Source organism: Eretmochelys imbricata, chromosome 9 (assembly GCF_965152235.1).
Source record: "Eretmochelys imbricata isolate rEreImb1 chromosome 9, rEreImb1.hap1, whole genome shotgun sequence".
Classification (NCBI taxonomy): domain Eukaryota; kingdom Metazoa; phylum Chordata; order Testudines; family Cheloniidae; genus Eretmochelys; species Eretmochelys imbricata.
The window spans coordinates 82,417,400-82,429,988 of record NC_135580.1 but is presented as its reverse complement, the minus strand read 5'-3'; the positions used below and the strand labels follow the sequence as shown (position 1 = coordinate 82,429,988).

Genomic DNA, 12,589 nt, shown 5'->3' with positions numbered 1-12,589 from the left:
TGAGATGCGAAAGCCTGCTTGCCTTTTTGAACAGCCGCATTGGGTCTTCCCCCCTTACACAGTAATGTTTTTTTCTAGTAAATGTTTAGTGAAAAGCTCAGAGCGTCAGTTACAGCTCTGCTGCCTTGTCATCATGCCATGTTCAGGATCGGGTGTAGCTCTGAGACTTGTCATCATTGCAGTAGATATTTTAGTGATCCATATTTATGAGTCTCCACCGCCTCTCAACAAAATAACATAGCCTTGCAATGAATCTAATGTGTAAATCTCCTCAACGGAAGAATCAGCCAGTGGCTTGCAGGCTTGCCAAACCCAAAGACCTACTGAATACACTTGGAAAAGCTGAACACTTTTTTACTTGCAGCAAGAAAGACACCCACTAAGTGGGATATTTCCCTGTGTTCCAAAAACGACACGGTTTTCCTTTACTAGCCTCAAAACTCTTTACAGGGGAAACCCTTCTCACCAACAAGTTTTGAGTGGACACGACAACACCATGGGTTGGGGAGGCAGAACTGAATCCTCCCTGTCGCCGCAGCCCACTCTCAAAGCCCCCTTTCTGCTCTGCAGGGGAGACAGCTGCCAGGCAGTGTGTCTGGAACCTCCACAGCCTGTACAGCGACACTGCAGCAGCTCCGTGCATTCTGTGCCTGTGGTACTATTACTCTTCAGCACACAGAGAAAAAAGATACAGAAAAACACTAATTTAAAATAATTTAAACTACAGAAGATAAGGTTACTTAATGCATGCAGGTTTCAGAGTAGCAGCCGTGTTAGTCTGTATTCGCAAAAAGAAAAGGAGTACTTGTGGCACCTTAGAGACTAACCAATTTATTTGAGCATGAGCTTTCGTGAGCTACAGCTCACTTCATCGGATGCATACCGTGGAAAATACAGAAGATGTTTTTATACACACAAAGCATGAAAAAATACCTCCCCCCACCCCACTCTCCTGCTGGTAATAGCTTATCTAAAGTGATCACTCTCCTTACAATGTGTATGATAATCAAGGTGGGCCATTTCCAGCACAAATCCAGGGTTTAACAAGAACGTCGGGGGGGGGAGGGGGGGGAAGCGTAGTAAAAAACAAGGGGAAATAGGTTACTTGCATAATGACTTAGCCACTCCCAGTCTCTATTTAAGCCTAAATTAATAGTATCCAATTTGCAAATGAATTCCAATTCAGCAGTTTCTCGCTGGAGTCTGGATTTGAAGTTTTTTTGTTGTAAGATAGCGACCTTCATGTCTGTGATTGCGTGACCAGAGAGATTGAAGTGTTCTCCGACTGGTTTATGAATGTTATAATTCTTGACATCTGATTTGTGTCCATTTATTCTTTTACGTAGAGACTGTCCAGTTTGACCAATGTACATGGCAGAGGGGCATTGCTGGCACATGACGGCATATATCACATTGGTGGATGTGCAGGTGAACGAGCCTCTGATAGTGTGGCTGATGTTATTAGGCCCTGTGATGGTGTCCCCTGAATAGATATATGGGCACAGTTGGCAACGGGCTTTGTTGCAAGGATAGATTCCTGGGTTAGTGGTTCTGTTGTGTGGTATGTGGTTGCTGGTGAGTATTTGCTTCACGTTGGGGGGCTGTCTGTAGGCAAGGACTGGCCTGTCTCCCAAGATTTGTGAGAGTGTTGGGTCATCCTTCAGGATAGGTTGTAGATCCTTAATAATGCGTTGGAGGGGTTTTAGTTGGGGGTTGAAGGTGACGGCTAGTGGCGTTCTATTATTTTCTTTGTTAGGCCTGTCCTGTAGTAGGTGACTTCTGGGAACTCTTCTGGCTCTATCAATCTGTTTCTTCACTTCTGCAGGTGGGTATTGTAGTTGTAAGAATGCTTGATAGAGATCTTGTAGGTGTTTGTCTCCGTCTGAGGGGTTGGAGCAAATGCGGTTGTATCGCAGAGCTTGGCTGTAGACAATGGATCGTGTGGTGTGGTCAGGGTGAAAGCTGGAGGCATGTAGGTAGGAATAGCGGTCAGTAGGTTTCCGGTATAGGATGGTGTTTATGTGACCATCGTTTATTAGCACTGTAGTGTCCAGGAAGTGGATCTCTTGTGTGGACTGGACCAGGTTGAGGTTGATGGTGGGATGGAAATTGTTGAAATCATGGTGGAATTCCTCAAGGGCTTCTTTTCCATGGGTCCAGATGATGAAGACGTCATCAATATAGCGCAAGTAGAGTAGGGGCCTTAGGGGACAAGAGCTGAGGAAGCGTTGTTCTAAGTCAGCCATAAAAATGTTGGCATACTGTGGGGCCATGCGGGTACCCATAGCAGTGCCGCTGATCTGAAGGTATACATTGTCCCCAAATGTAAAATAGTTATGGTTAAGGACAAAGTCACAAAGTTCAGCCACCAGGTTAGCCGTGACATTATCGGGGATAGTGTTCTTGACGGCTCGTAGTCCATCTTTGTGTGGAATGTTGGTGTGGAGGGCTTCTACATCCATAGTGGCTAGGATGGTGTTATCAGGAAGATCACCGATGGATTGTAGTTTCCTCAGGAAGTCAGTGGTGTCTCGAAGGTAGCTGGGAGCGCTGTAGCGTAGGGCCTGAGGAGGGAGTCTACATAGCCAGACAATCCTGCTGTCAGGGTGCCAATGCCTGAGATGATGGGGCACCCAGGATTTCCAGGTTTATGGAAATAGATAGATAGTAGATAGTAGATTAGTAGATAGAATATCCCAGGTCAGGGTTCCAGGGGTGTGTCTGTGCGGATTTGATCTTGTGCTTTTTCAGGGAGTTTCTTGAGCAAATGCTGTAGTTTCTTTTGGTAACTCTCAGTGGGATCAGAGGGTAATGGCTTGTAGAAAGTGGTGTTAGAGAGCTGCCGAACAGCCTCTTGTTCATATTCCGACCTATTCATGATGACAACAGCACCTCCTTTGTCAGCCTTTTTGATTATGATGTCAGAGTTGTTTCTGAGGCTGTGGATGGCATTGTGTTCCGCATGGCTGAGGTTATGGATATATGCCATCATGTGCCAGCAATGCCCCTCTGCCATGTACATTGGTCAAACTGGACAGTCGCTACGTAAAAAAATAAATGGACATAAATCAGATGTCAAGAATTATAACATTCATAAACCAGTCGGAGAACACTTCAATCTCTCTGGTCACGCGATTACAGACATGAAAGTTGCGATATTACAACAAAAAAACTTCAAATCCAGACTCCAGCGAGAAACTGTTGAATTGGAATTCATTTGCAAATGGGATACAATTAGCTTGGGCTTGAATAGAGACTGGGAGTGGCTAAATCATTATGCAAGGTAACCTATTTCCCCTTGTTTTTTTCTTACCCCCCCCCCCCCCGACGTTCTTGTTAAACCCTGGATTTGTGCTGGAAATGGCCCACCTTGATTATCATACACATTGTAAGGAGATTGATCACTTTAGATAAGCTATTACCAGCAGGAGAGTGGGGTGGGAAGAGGTATTTTTTCGTGCTTTGTATATAGAAAGATCTTCTACACTTTCCACAGTATGCATCCGATGAAGTGAGCTGTAGCTCACGAAAGCTTATTCTCAAATAAATTGGTTAGTCTCTAAGATGCCACAAGTACTCCTTTTCTCAATGCATACAGTGTCCTGGAGAGGTGAAGTATTGTACGGATATGGATGATTTAAACCATTGCTTGAAAATTTTACACAACACCTACTGTCAATGACCCAACCAAAGGCAGATACAAAAGACCAGGGAAGGCCACTGGTAGTGCCTGGTGGCAACTGCTGCAATAGCCTGCTTCCCAGTCAGCAACAAAGAGAATCTCACAAGTGTTGACAGTTTCACGGCTGCCCAACCCTGTCTGAATAACACCCAGGAAACTGGCAAGCGTCTTGTCTGCTTCATGCTGCTGCTCACGAACTTCTATAACCCGGAGAAAACGATCAAAGGCAGCCCTCTCCCTTAAAGTTGTTCCAGAGGCAGCCTCATTCCATTCTTCTCCTCTTTCACAATTGCTTTCTGGGAAATCCAGCACTCAGGAACTTTCTCTATTCCCTTTCTTGCTCTGGTAAGTTTACATCTATTAGCTACTAGGGAAAAAGGAAATGTTAGTCATATCTGTATTGCTCCCTTCTCCTGTTCAGTCACAGTCATTGCAAGTCAATAGCAGAACCTAACTGGAACTCCAAGCCACGTGCCGCTTTAGCCTCTTCTTGGTATTCTTACATGCTTTATTTAAATATTTGGTTAACAGGTGAGGCTGCAACATATACCTCACACTGATTTAGTGTCTTAAAAACTTGGTTTTTCTTTAAACAAGCCAAGCTTACAAAAAAGGAGGCTCTCCTTGATCAAAGGAATGAATGTGGGGGTTCTAAGCAGCAGGAATTTGAAAAGCAATCCGCTAAGTGCCAGAGAAGTGGGGATTGTAATGAAACTACTGACCTATCGAATGGCACAGTGGCACCAATGGATGCTTCTACAATAAATCTGACATCATAGCCAGTGAGCAATGGTTCTTCCTGCTCCAAAGCACAGGACCAATGTAGTACTGCTTTCTATTCTCTGTACGTATATAGCTCCTCACCACAGACTATGCATTTTAGCATGTACATCCAAAAGCAGGAAGCAGAGTCATAATACAGCAAGGAGGCAGACACTATGAAAGCTACAGCACAAGTCTCAGCAGTGAGACAAGAAGAATAACTGACTCTGAATTAAGGAAAGTGTAAGCCTCTTTTAACATGTTGTAACTAAAAGTATAAAGACAGGGTTTTTTTTTTACAAACGCTAGGTCTTTCTACCTGTGAGGATTCCTTCCTGCTTTTAGGGTACTATTAAAAAAAAAAAAAAAAGAAGAAGAAGAAGGAAAATAACAAGAGACTAGAACTATAAAAATTGGGTAGTTAGTCATGATTTCATGTTTACTATATGCGTGAGAGGTAACTTCTAGTCTCAATCAAACTATGAGTAGGAATGATCTGGCAGCAGATCTATTTTAAAGTCACTTCTTTAGCCAAACTAGTGACTTACTGGTCATGTCCTGCACAACTCCTAATAACATGTTTCTGTTCCCAGTCCCAGCTTCTTGTTCTGAGTTGGGAGACCTGAAGAAATAAAGGGACTCTGTTCCAGGTAGAAATGAGCAGGATCTTGCACTACATCTGTTAGTTAAGGAGTGGTGTTGTCTGACTCCAAAACAGCGAAAAAACCTGGTTGGATCAAGACGTGTCCCAGGAGTGGGGAGACCAGGAACAAGACAGATGAAGTGGGTGAAAGAAAGCGTGCATTGTTTTTGACTACTTTCTGTCTTTGTCATGCACAAAATTTAAACAAGCCTGGACATAAGAGACTGCATCAGAATCAAGACAGTTGGCTTGCAACTACAAATAGACCATGTGGGTGTATCCCATGTGACCAATTTCCAACAAATGCAACAGGGCACACGCTGGTGCCCCATACCTTCCCCAGCTTCTATTTATGGCTCCACACAGACTTTTCATTCTGTGCACTATATAAAAAATCCAAAGAGTAGTTAAGTTTCACCACCACTATTTCCATATCACATCTTGATGTTCTCTAGAAAAGTGTTTCTCAACCAGTGGTCCCTGAGATCTACCTGACACAGTTTAGGAAGGCAACAAGCCGGTCCCTGGTATCAAAAAGGGTGAGAAACACTGCTCTAGAGAAAGGTTTCAGAGTAACAGCCGTGTTAGTCTGTATTCGCAAAAAGAAAAGGAGTACTTGTGGCACCTTAGAGACTAACCAATTTATTTGAGCATGAGCTTTCGTGAGCTACAGCTCACTTCATCAGATGCATACCGTGGAAACTGCAGCAGACTTTATATATACACAGAGAATATGAAACAATACCTCCTCCCACCCCACTGTCCTGCTGGTAATAGCTTATCTAAAGTAATCATCAGGTTAGGCCATTTCCAGCACAAATCCAGGTTTTCTCACCCTCCACCCCCCCACACAAATTCACTCTCCTGCTAGTGATAGCCCATCCAAAGTGACAACTCTTTACACAATGTGCATGATAATGAAGTTAGGCCATTTCCTGCACAAATCCAGGTTCTCTCACTCCCTCACCCCCCTCCAAAAACCCACCCCCATACACACACAGACTCACTCTCCTGCTGGTAATAGCTCATCCAAACTGACCACTCTCCAAGTTTAAATCCAAATTAAACCAGAACATCTGGGGGGGGTGGGGGTAGGAAAAAACAAGAGGAAATAGGCTACCTTGCATAATGACTTAGCCACTCCCAGTCTCTATTTAAGCCTAAATTAATAGTATCCAATTTGCAAATGAATTCCAATTCAGCAGTTTCTCGCTGGAGTCTGGATTTGAAGTTTTTTTGTTTTAAGATAGCGACCTTCATGTCTGTGATTGCGTGACCAGAGAGATTGAAGTGTTCTCCGACTGGTTTATGAATGTTATAATTCTTGACATCTGATTTGTGTCCATTTATTCTTTTACGTAGAGACTGTCCAGTTTGACCAATGTACATGGCAGAGGGGCATTGCTGGCACATGATGGCATAAATCACATTGGTGGATGTGCAGGTGAACGAGCCTCTGATAGTGTGATGTTATTAGGCCCTGTGATGGTGTCCCCTGAATAGATATGTGGGCACAATTGGCAACGGGCTTTGTTGCAAGGATAAGTTCCTGGGTTAGTGGTTCTGTTGTGTGGTATGTGGTTGTTGGTGAGTATTTGCTTCAGGTTGCGGGGCTGTCTGTAGGCAAGGACTGGCCTGTCTCCCAAGATTTGTGAGAGTGTTGGGTCATCCTTTAGGATAGGTTGTAGATCCTTAATAATGTGTTGGAGGGGTTTTAGTTGGGGGCTGAAGGTGACGGCTAGTGGCGTTCTGTTATTTTCTTTGTTAGGCCTGTCCTGTAGTAGGTAACTTCTGAGAACTCTTCTGGCTCTATCAATCTGTTTCTTTACTTCCGCAGGTGGGTATTGTAGTTGTAAGAAACCTTGACAGAGATCTTGTAGGTGTTTGTCTCTGTCTGAGGGGTTGGAGCAAATGCGGTTGTATCGCAGAGCTTGCACATTATCATGCACATTGTGTAAAGAGTTGTCACTTTGGATGGGCTATCACCAGCAGGAGAGTGAATTTGTGTGGGGGGGTGGAGGGTGAGAAAACCTGGATTTGTGCTGGAAATGGCCTAACCTGATGATTACTTTAGATAAGCTATTACCAGCAGGACAGTGGGGTGGGAGGAGGTATTGTTTCATATTCTCTGTGTATATATAAAGTCTGCTGCAGTTTCCACGGTATGCATCTGATGAAGTGAGCTGTAGCTCACGAAAGCTCATGCTCAAATAAATTGGTTAGTCTCTAAGGTGCCACAAGTACTCCTTTTCTTTTTGCTCTAGAGAAAGGAAGCAGCAGCTTATTACCACAAGGTCTTATGTTCTCTTGTCTCAAATGCTCCAATCAACTCTGAACCTGCCAAGGCCAAGCGTGGGTGGCAAAAGACTCAAACTAAGGAGTGAAAAAATATTACAGGAAGCTTTAAAGTCACAGGATTCATTTCTTTAGCATAAATAATATTGAAACAGAGGTCTACACCACAATTTAGCCCCACAGCCTGAATGCCATGAGGCTGAGTCAGTTGACCCTGGCTCTTAGACTTAGCCCTAGTCTACACTAGGAGTTGAGGTCAAATTTAGCAGCGTTAAATCGATTTAACCCTGCACCCATCCACACGACCAAGCCCTTTTTTTCGACTTAAAGGGCTCTTAAAATCGATTTCTTTACTCCACCCCCGACAAGCGAATTAGCGCTGAAATCAGCCTTGCCGGGTCGAATTTGGGGTAGTGTGGACACAATTTGATGGTATTGGCCTCCGGGAGCTATCCCAGAGTGCTCTATTGTGACAGCTCTGGATAGCACTCTCAACTCAGATGCACTAGCCAGGTAGACAGGAAAAGGCCCGCCAATTTTTGAATCTCATTTGCTGTTTGGCCAGCGTGGCAAGCTGCAGGTGAGTGCAGAGCTCATCAGCAGAGGTGACCATGCAGAGCTCATCAGCAGGGGTGACCATGATGGAGTCCCAGAATCGCAAAAGAGCTCCAACATGGACTGAACGGGAGGTATGGGATCTGATCGTTGTATGGGGAGAGGAATCCGTGCTATCAGAACTCCGTTTCAGTTTTCGAAATGCCAAAACATTTGTCAAAATCTCCCAGGGCATGAAGAACAGAGGCCATAACAGGGACCCGAAGCAGCGCCGCATGAAACTTAAGGAGCTGAAGCAAGCCTACCAGAAAACCAGAGAGGCAAACGGCCGCTACGGGTCAGAACCCCAAACATGCCGCTTCTATGGTGAGCTGCATGCCATTTTAGGGGGTTCAGGCACCACTACCCTAACCGTGTGCTTTGACTCCTTCAATGGAGAGGGAGGCAACACGGAAGCAGGTTTGGGGGACGAGAAAGATGATGATGATGATGAGGTTGTAGATAGCTCATAGCAAGCAAGCGGAGAAACCGGTTTTCCCAACAGCCAGGAACTGTTTCTCACCCTGGACCTGGAGTCAGTACCTCCCAAACCCACCCAAAGCTGCCTCCCAGACCCGCCAGGCGGAAAAGAGACCTCTGGTGAGTGTACCTTTTTAAATAGTATACATGGTTTAAAAGCAAGCGTGTTTAATGATTAATTTGCCCTGCATTCGCAGCCAGTACAGCTACTGGAAAAGTCTGTTAACGTGTCTGGGGATGGAACGGAAATCCTCCAGGGCCATCTCCATAAAGCTCTCCTGTATGTACTCCCAAAGCCTTTGCAAAAGGTTTCTGGGGAGGGCAGCCTTATTCCGTCCACCATGGTAAGACACTTTACCACACCAGGCCAGTAACACGTAGTCGGGAATCACTGCAGAACAAAGCACTGCAGCACATGTTTGCTGGCGTTCAAACAACACCTGTTCTTTATCTCTCTGTGTTATCCTCAGGAGAGTGATATCATTCACGGTCACCTGGTTGAAATAGGGTGCTTTTCTTAAGGGGACATTCAGAGGTGCCCAGTCCTGCTGGGCTGGTTGCCTGTGGCTGAAATGTTCCCCGCTGTCAGCCCGCTGTTAGCGTTGGGGGGAGAAGGGGAAGGGGGAGGGGTTAGCCACATGGTGGGGAGAGGCAAAATGCGACCTTGGAACGAAAGCACATGTGCTATGTATGTAATGTTAACAGCAAGGTTTACCGTGAAAGTAAACATTGTTCTATAAAATGTGTCTTTTGAAATACCACTGTCCCTTTTTTTTCTCCACCAGCTGCATGTGTTTCAAGTATCACACGATTTTCTCCTTCCCAGAGGCCAGCGAAGATTAGAAGGCGAAAAAAACACACTAGGATGAAATGTTCTCTGAGCTTATGCTGTCCTCCCACACTGACAGAGCACAGACGAATGCGTGGAGACAGACAATGTCAGAGTGCAGAAAAGCACAAAATGAATGCAAGGAGAGGTGGCGGGCTAAAGAGAGTAAGCTGATGATGAAGATGATAGGTGGTGGCAGCGTGATCAGAGGAGGCAGGATTCAATGCTGAGGCTGCTGGAGGATCAAACTAATATGCTCCAGTGTATGGCTGAGCTGCAGAAAAGGCAGCTGGAGCACAGACTGCCGCTATAGCCCCTGTGTAACCAACCGCCCTCCTCCCTAAGTTCCATAGCCTCCTCACCCAGACACCCAAGAACACAGTGGAGGGGCCTCCAGCCACCCAACCACACCACCCCAGCGGATTGTCCAAGCAACAGAAGGCTGGCATTCAGTAAGTTTTAAAGTGCTGTGTGGCCTTGTCCTTCCCTCCTCCACCACCCCACCCGGTGCTTCCCTTCTCCGCCACTCCTCCCAGGCTACCTTTCAGTTATCCCCCCATCTGTGTGATGAATTAATAAACAATGCATGAATGTGAAGCAATAATGACTTTATTGCCTCTGCAAGCAGTGATCGAAGGGGGGAGGGGAGGGTGGTTAGCTTACAGGGAAGTAGAGTGAACCAAGGGGCGGGGGGTTTCATCAAGGAGAAACAAACAGAACTTTCACACAGTAGCCTGGCCAGTCATGAAACTGGTTTTCAAAGCTTCTCTGATGCGCACCGCGCCCTCCTGTGCTCTTTTAACCGCCCTGGTGTCTGGCTGCACATAACCAGCTGCCAGGCGATTTACCTCAACCTCCCACCCCACCATAAACGTCTCCCCCTTACTCTCACAGTATTGTGGAGCGCACAGCAAGCAGTAATAACAATGGGAATATTGGTTTTGCTGAGGTCTGAGCGAGTCAGTAAACTGTGCCAGCGCGCTTTTAAATGTCCAAATGCACATTCTACCACCATTCTGCACTTGCTCAGCCTGTAGTTGAACAGCTCCTGACTACTGTTCAGGCTGCCTGTGTATGGCTTCATGAGCCATGGTATTAAGGTGTAGGCTGGGTCCCCAAGGATAACTATAGGCATTTCAACATCCCCAACGGTTATTTTCTGGTCTGGTCATCACTCTCGTCACCGCGCTGACGTTGCCTACTAGCCCGGTTTCACTTTGCCAGGTTCTGGTGCTGCATAAACTGCTGGATAATGCATATGGTGTTTAATGTGCTCCTAACTGCCAAAGCGATCTGAGTGGGCTCCATGCTTGCTGTGGTATGGCGCCTGCACGGAAAAAAGGCGCAGAACAATTGCCTGCCATTGCTCTGACGGATGCAGGGGCGACTGATGACATGGCTTACAGGGAATTAATATCAACAAAGGGGGTGGCTTTACATCAAGGAGAAACAAAAACAACTGTCACACAGAATGGCCCCCTCAAGGACTGAACTCAAAACCCTAGGTTTAGCAAGCCAATGCTCAACCCGCTAAGCTATCCCTCCCCCTGGGTATTCCAGGGAGGACTGAATCTCCATTAGTTTTCAAGGTGCCCCTGACAGACCTCACCAAAACGATTGTCGGCCGTTGATTTCACGGAGGGAGGGAGGGCCTGATGACATGTACCCAGAACTACCCGCGACAATGTTTTTGCCCCATTAGGCATTGGGATCTCAACCCAGAATTCCAATGGACAGTGGAGACTGCAGGAACTGTGGAATAGCTACCCACAGTACAACGCTTCGGAAGTCAACGCTAGCCTCGGTACTGTGGAAGCACTCTGCCAAGTTAGTGCACTTAGAGCATTTGTGTGGGGACACACACAATCGACTATATAAAAACGATTTCTAAAAAACCGACTTCTAAAATTAGACCTAATTTCATAGTGTAGACATACCCTTAGTTCTGCAAGTTTTACCCCAGGGCCAGCTAGAGACCGACCGAGCATGCTTCAGCAGCACAGTCTGACATGCTGCTCCCCACTTAGCAAAGGGGTGCTGCCGACAAATGCAAGAGTCTAAGACTGAGAAGCAAAATCAAACCCAAGACACTGTACTTCCTCGCCCCTTGAAATGCCCACAAAGCTTGAGCAGCATCTAGGTCTCAGAAAGAGTGGGAAGCCTGAACAGTGGTGGCCCTTGTGTGACCACCTACGGTGCTGCCAGACGCACTCTTGTTGTTACAAAGAACTGGCCCTCCTCACAGCCCTTCTTTGCTGAGACAAGTCCTGTCACTTAGGACACTTTAAACCTTTGCCTGATTCCCTCTCCATAAAATTGCACCCCATATATACCCCCAGCCTCCTGCCTGCCCCCCCAGCCCAATCCCTCCTGCTCCCCCCCATCTGATCCCCCGTCTTCTGCTTCCCCCCCCCCATCCCACCTGCTGCCTGGGGCCCCCCAGCCCGATCCCTCTTGATCCCCCACTTCCAGCCTGGGCCTCCTCAAACCGATCCCTTCTGCCCCCAGCCCCCTGCCCGCCCCCCCGGCCAATCCCTCCGCCCCTCCCACCCCCAGCCCGATTCGTCCTCTTCCACAGCCCGCTCCCCACCCCACCCCCTGGTCCCCCGGGAGTCTCCGCTCTCCCCACCGCCCCGGCCGGGCCCTGCTCTCACTTGTCCCTGATGATGGTCTGCAGCTCGCGGATCTGGTCGTTCATGGGCAGCAGCTTGAGCTGGGCTCCGATCTGCAGCGGCTGCGGCCCGGGCTCCGGGGGTGGGACCCCGTTGCTGCCGCTGTCCGGGCTGGGGCTGCTGTCGGGGCCGGGCTCCGCGAAGCGGATCAGCCGCGTGCTGCCACAGCCACCCCCTGCCCCGGCCGCCGGCTGCTCCTCCTGCTGCCGCGGGCCGCCCGCCGCGCCCAACGGCCGGTTGTGGCAGGGCATGGTCTCCATGCAGCGGGGCGCGCGCCGCCACCCGCCGCCCGCGCGCAGCCCGGGTCCCTCGCTCCCGGCCGGGCCCGGCCCGCCCCGTCCGCGCCCATTGGCTCCCGGCCCTGCCACTCACCACTCAGAAGGGGTCCCGCGGCCGGGAGCATAAGGCCCCGCTTCCCGCCACGCCCGCTTCCTGTGCGGAGCACGCGGGCGACGGCGAGCAGAGGGCTCCTCCCCCCGCCGGCGCGAGCGGGCTGGGCTCTCCGTCCCGTGTCGCCTTTCTTTCTCCCCCCCCCCCCCCCAGAGCTGCTCCGCGTGCCCCCTGCGGTCCCCTTCCTTTCCCCGCCGGGCGGCGCCTAGCGCGCCGGGCCGCTGCGCCCTGCTGGGGACCCC

General features: G+C 48.4%; 1 protein-coding gene across 1 annotated transcript in view; it reads right to left on the bottom strand.

The window, feature by feature from the left end:
• UPRT (uracil phosphoribosyltransferase homolog) overlaps nucleotides 1-12,270 on the bottom strand; it is a 28,392-nt gene extending 16,122 nt beyond the window's left edge. The window contains exon 1 of the mRNA XM_077825797.1: nucleotides 11,940-12,270. Within this exon, the coding sequence (XP_077681923.1) occupies nucleotides 11,940-12,217 (278 nt within the window). The 5' untranslated portion in view covers nucleotides 12,218-12,270. The remainder of the gene's footprint in view (nucleotides 1-11,939) is intronic.
• Between the last annotated feature and the right edge of the window lie 319 nt (nucleotides 12,271-12,589).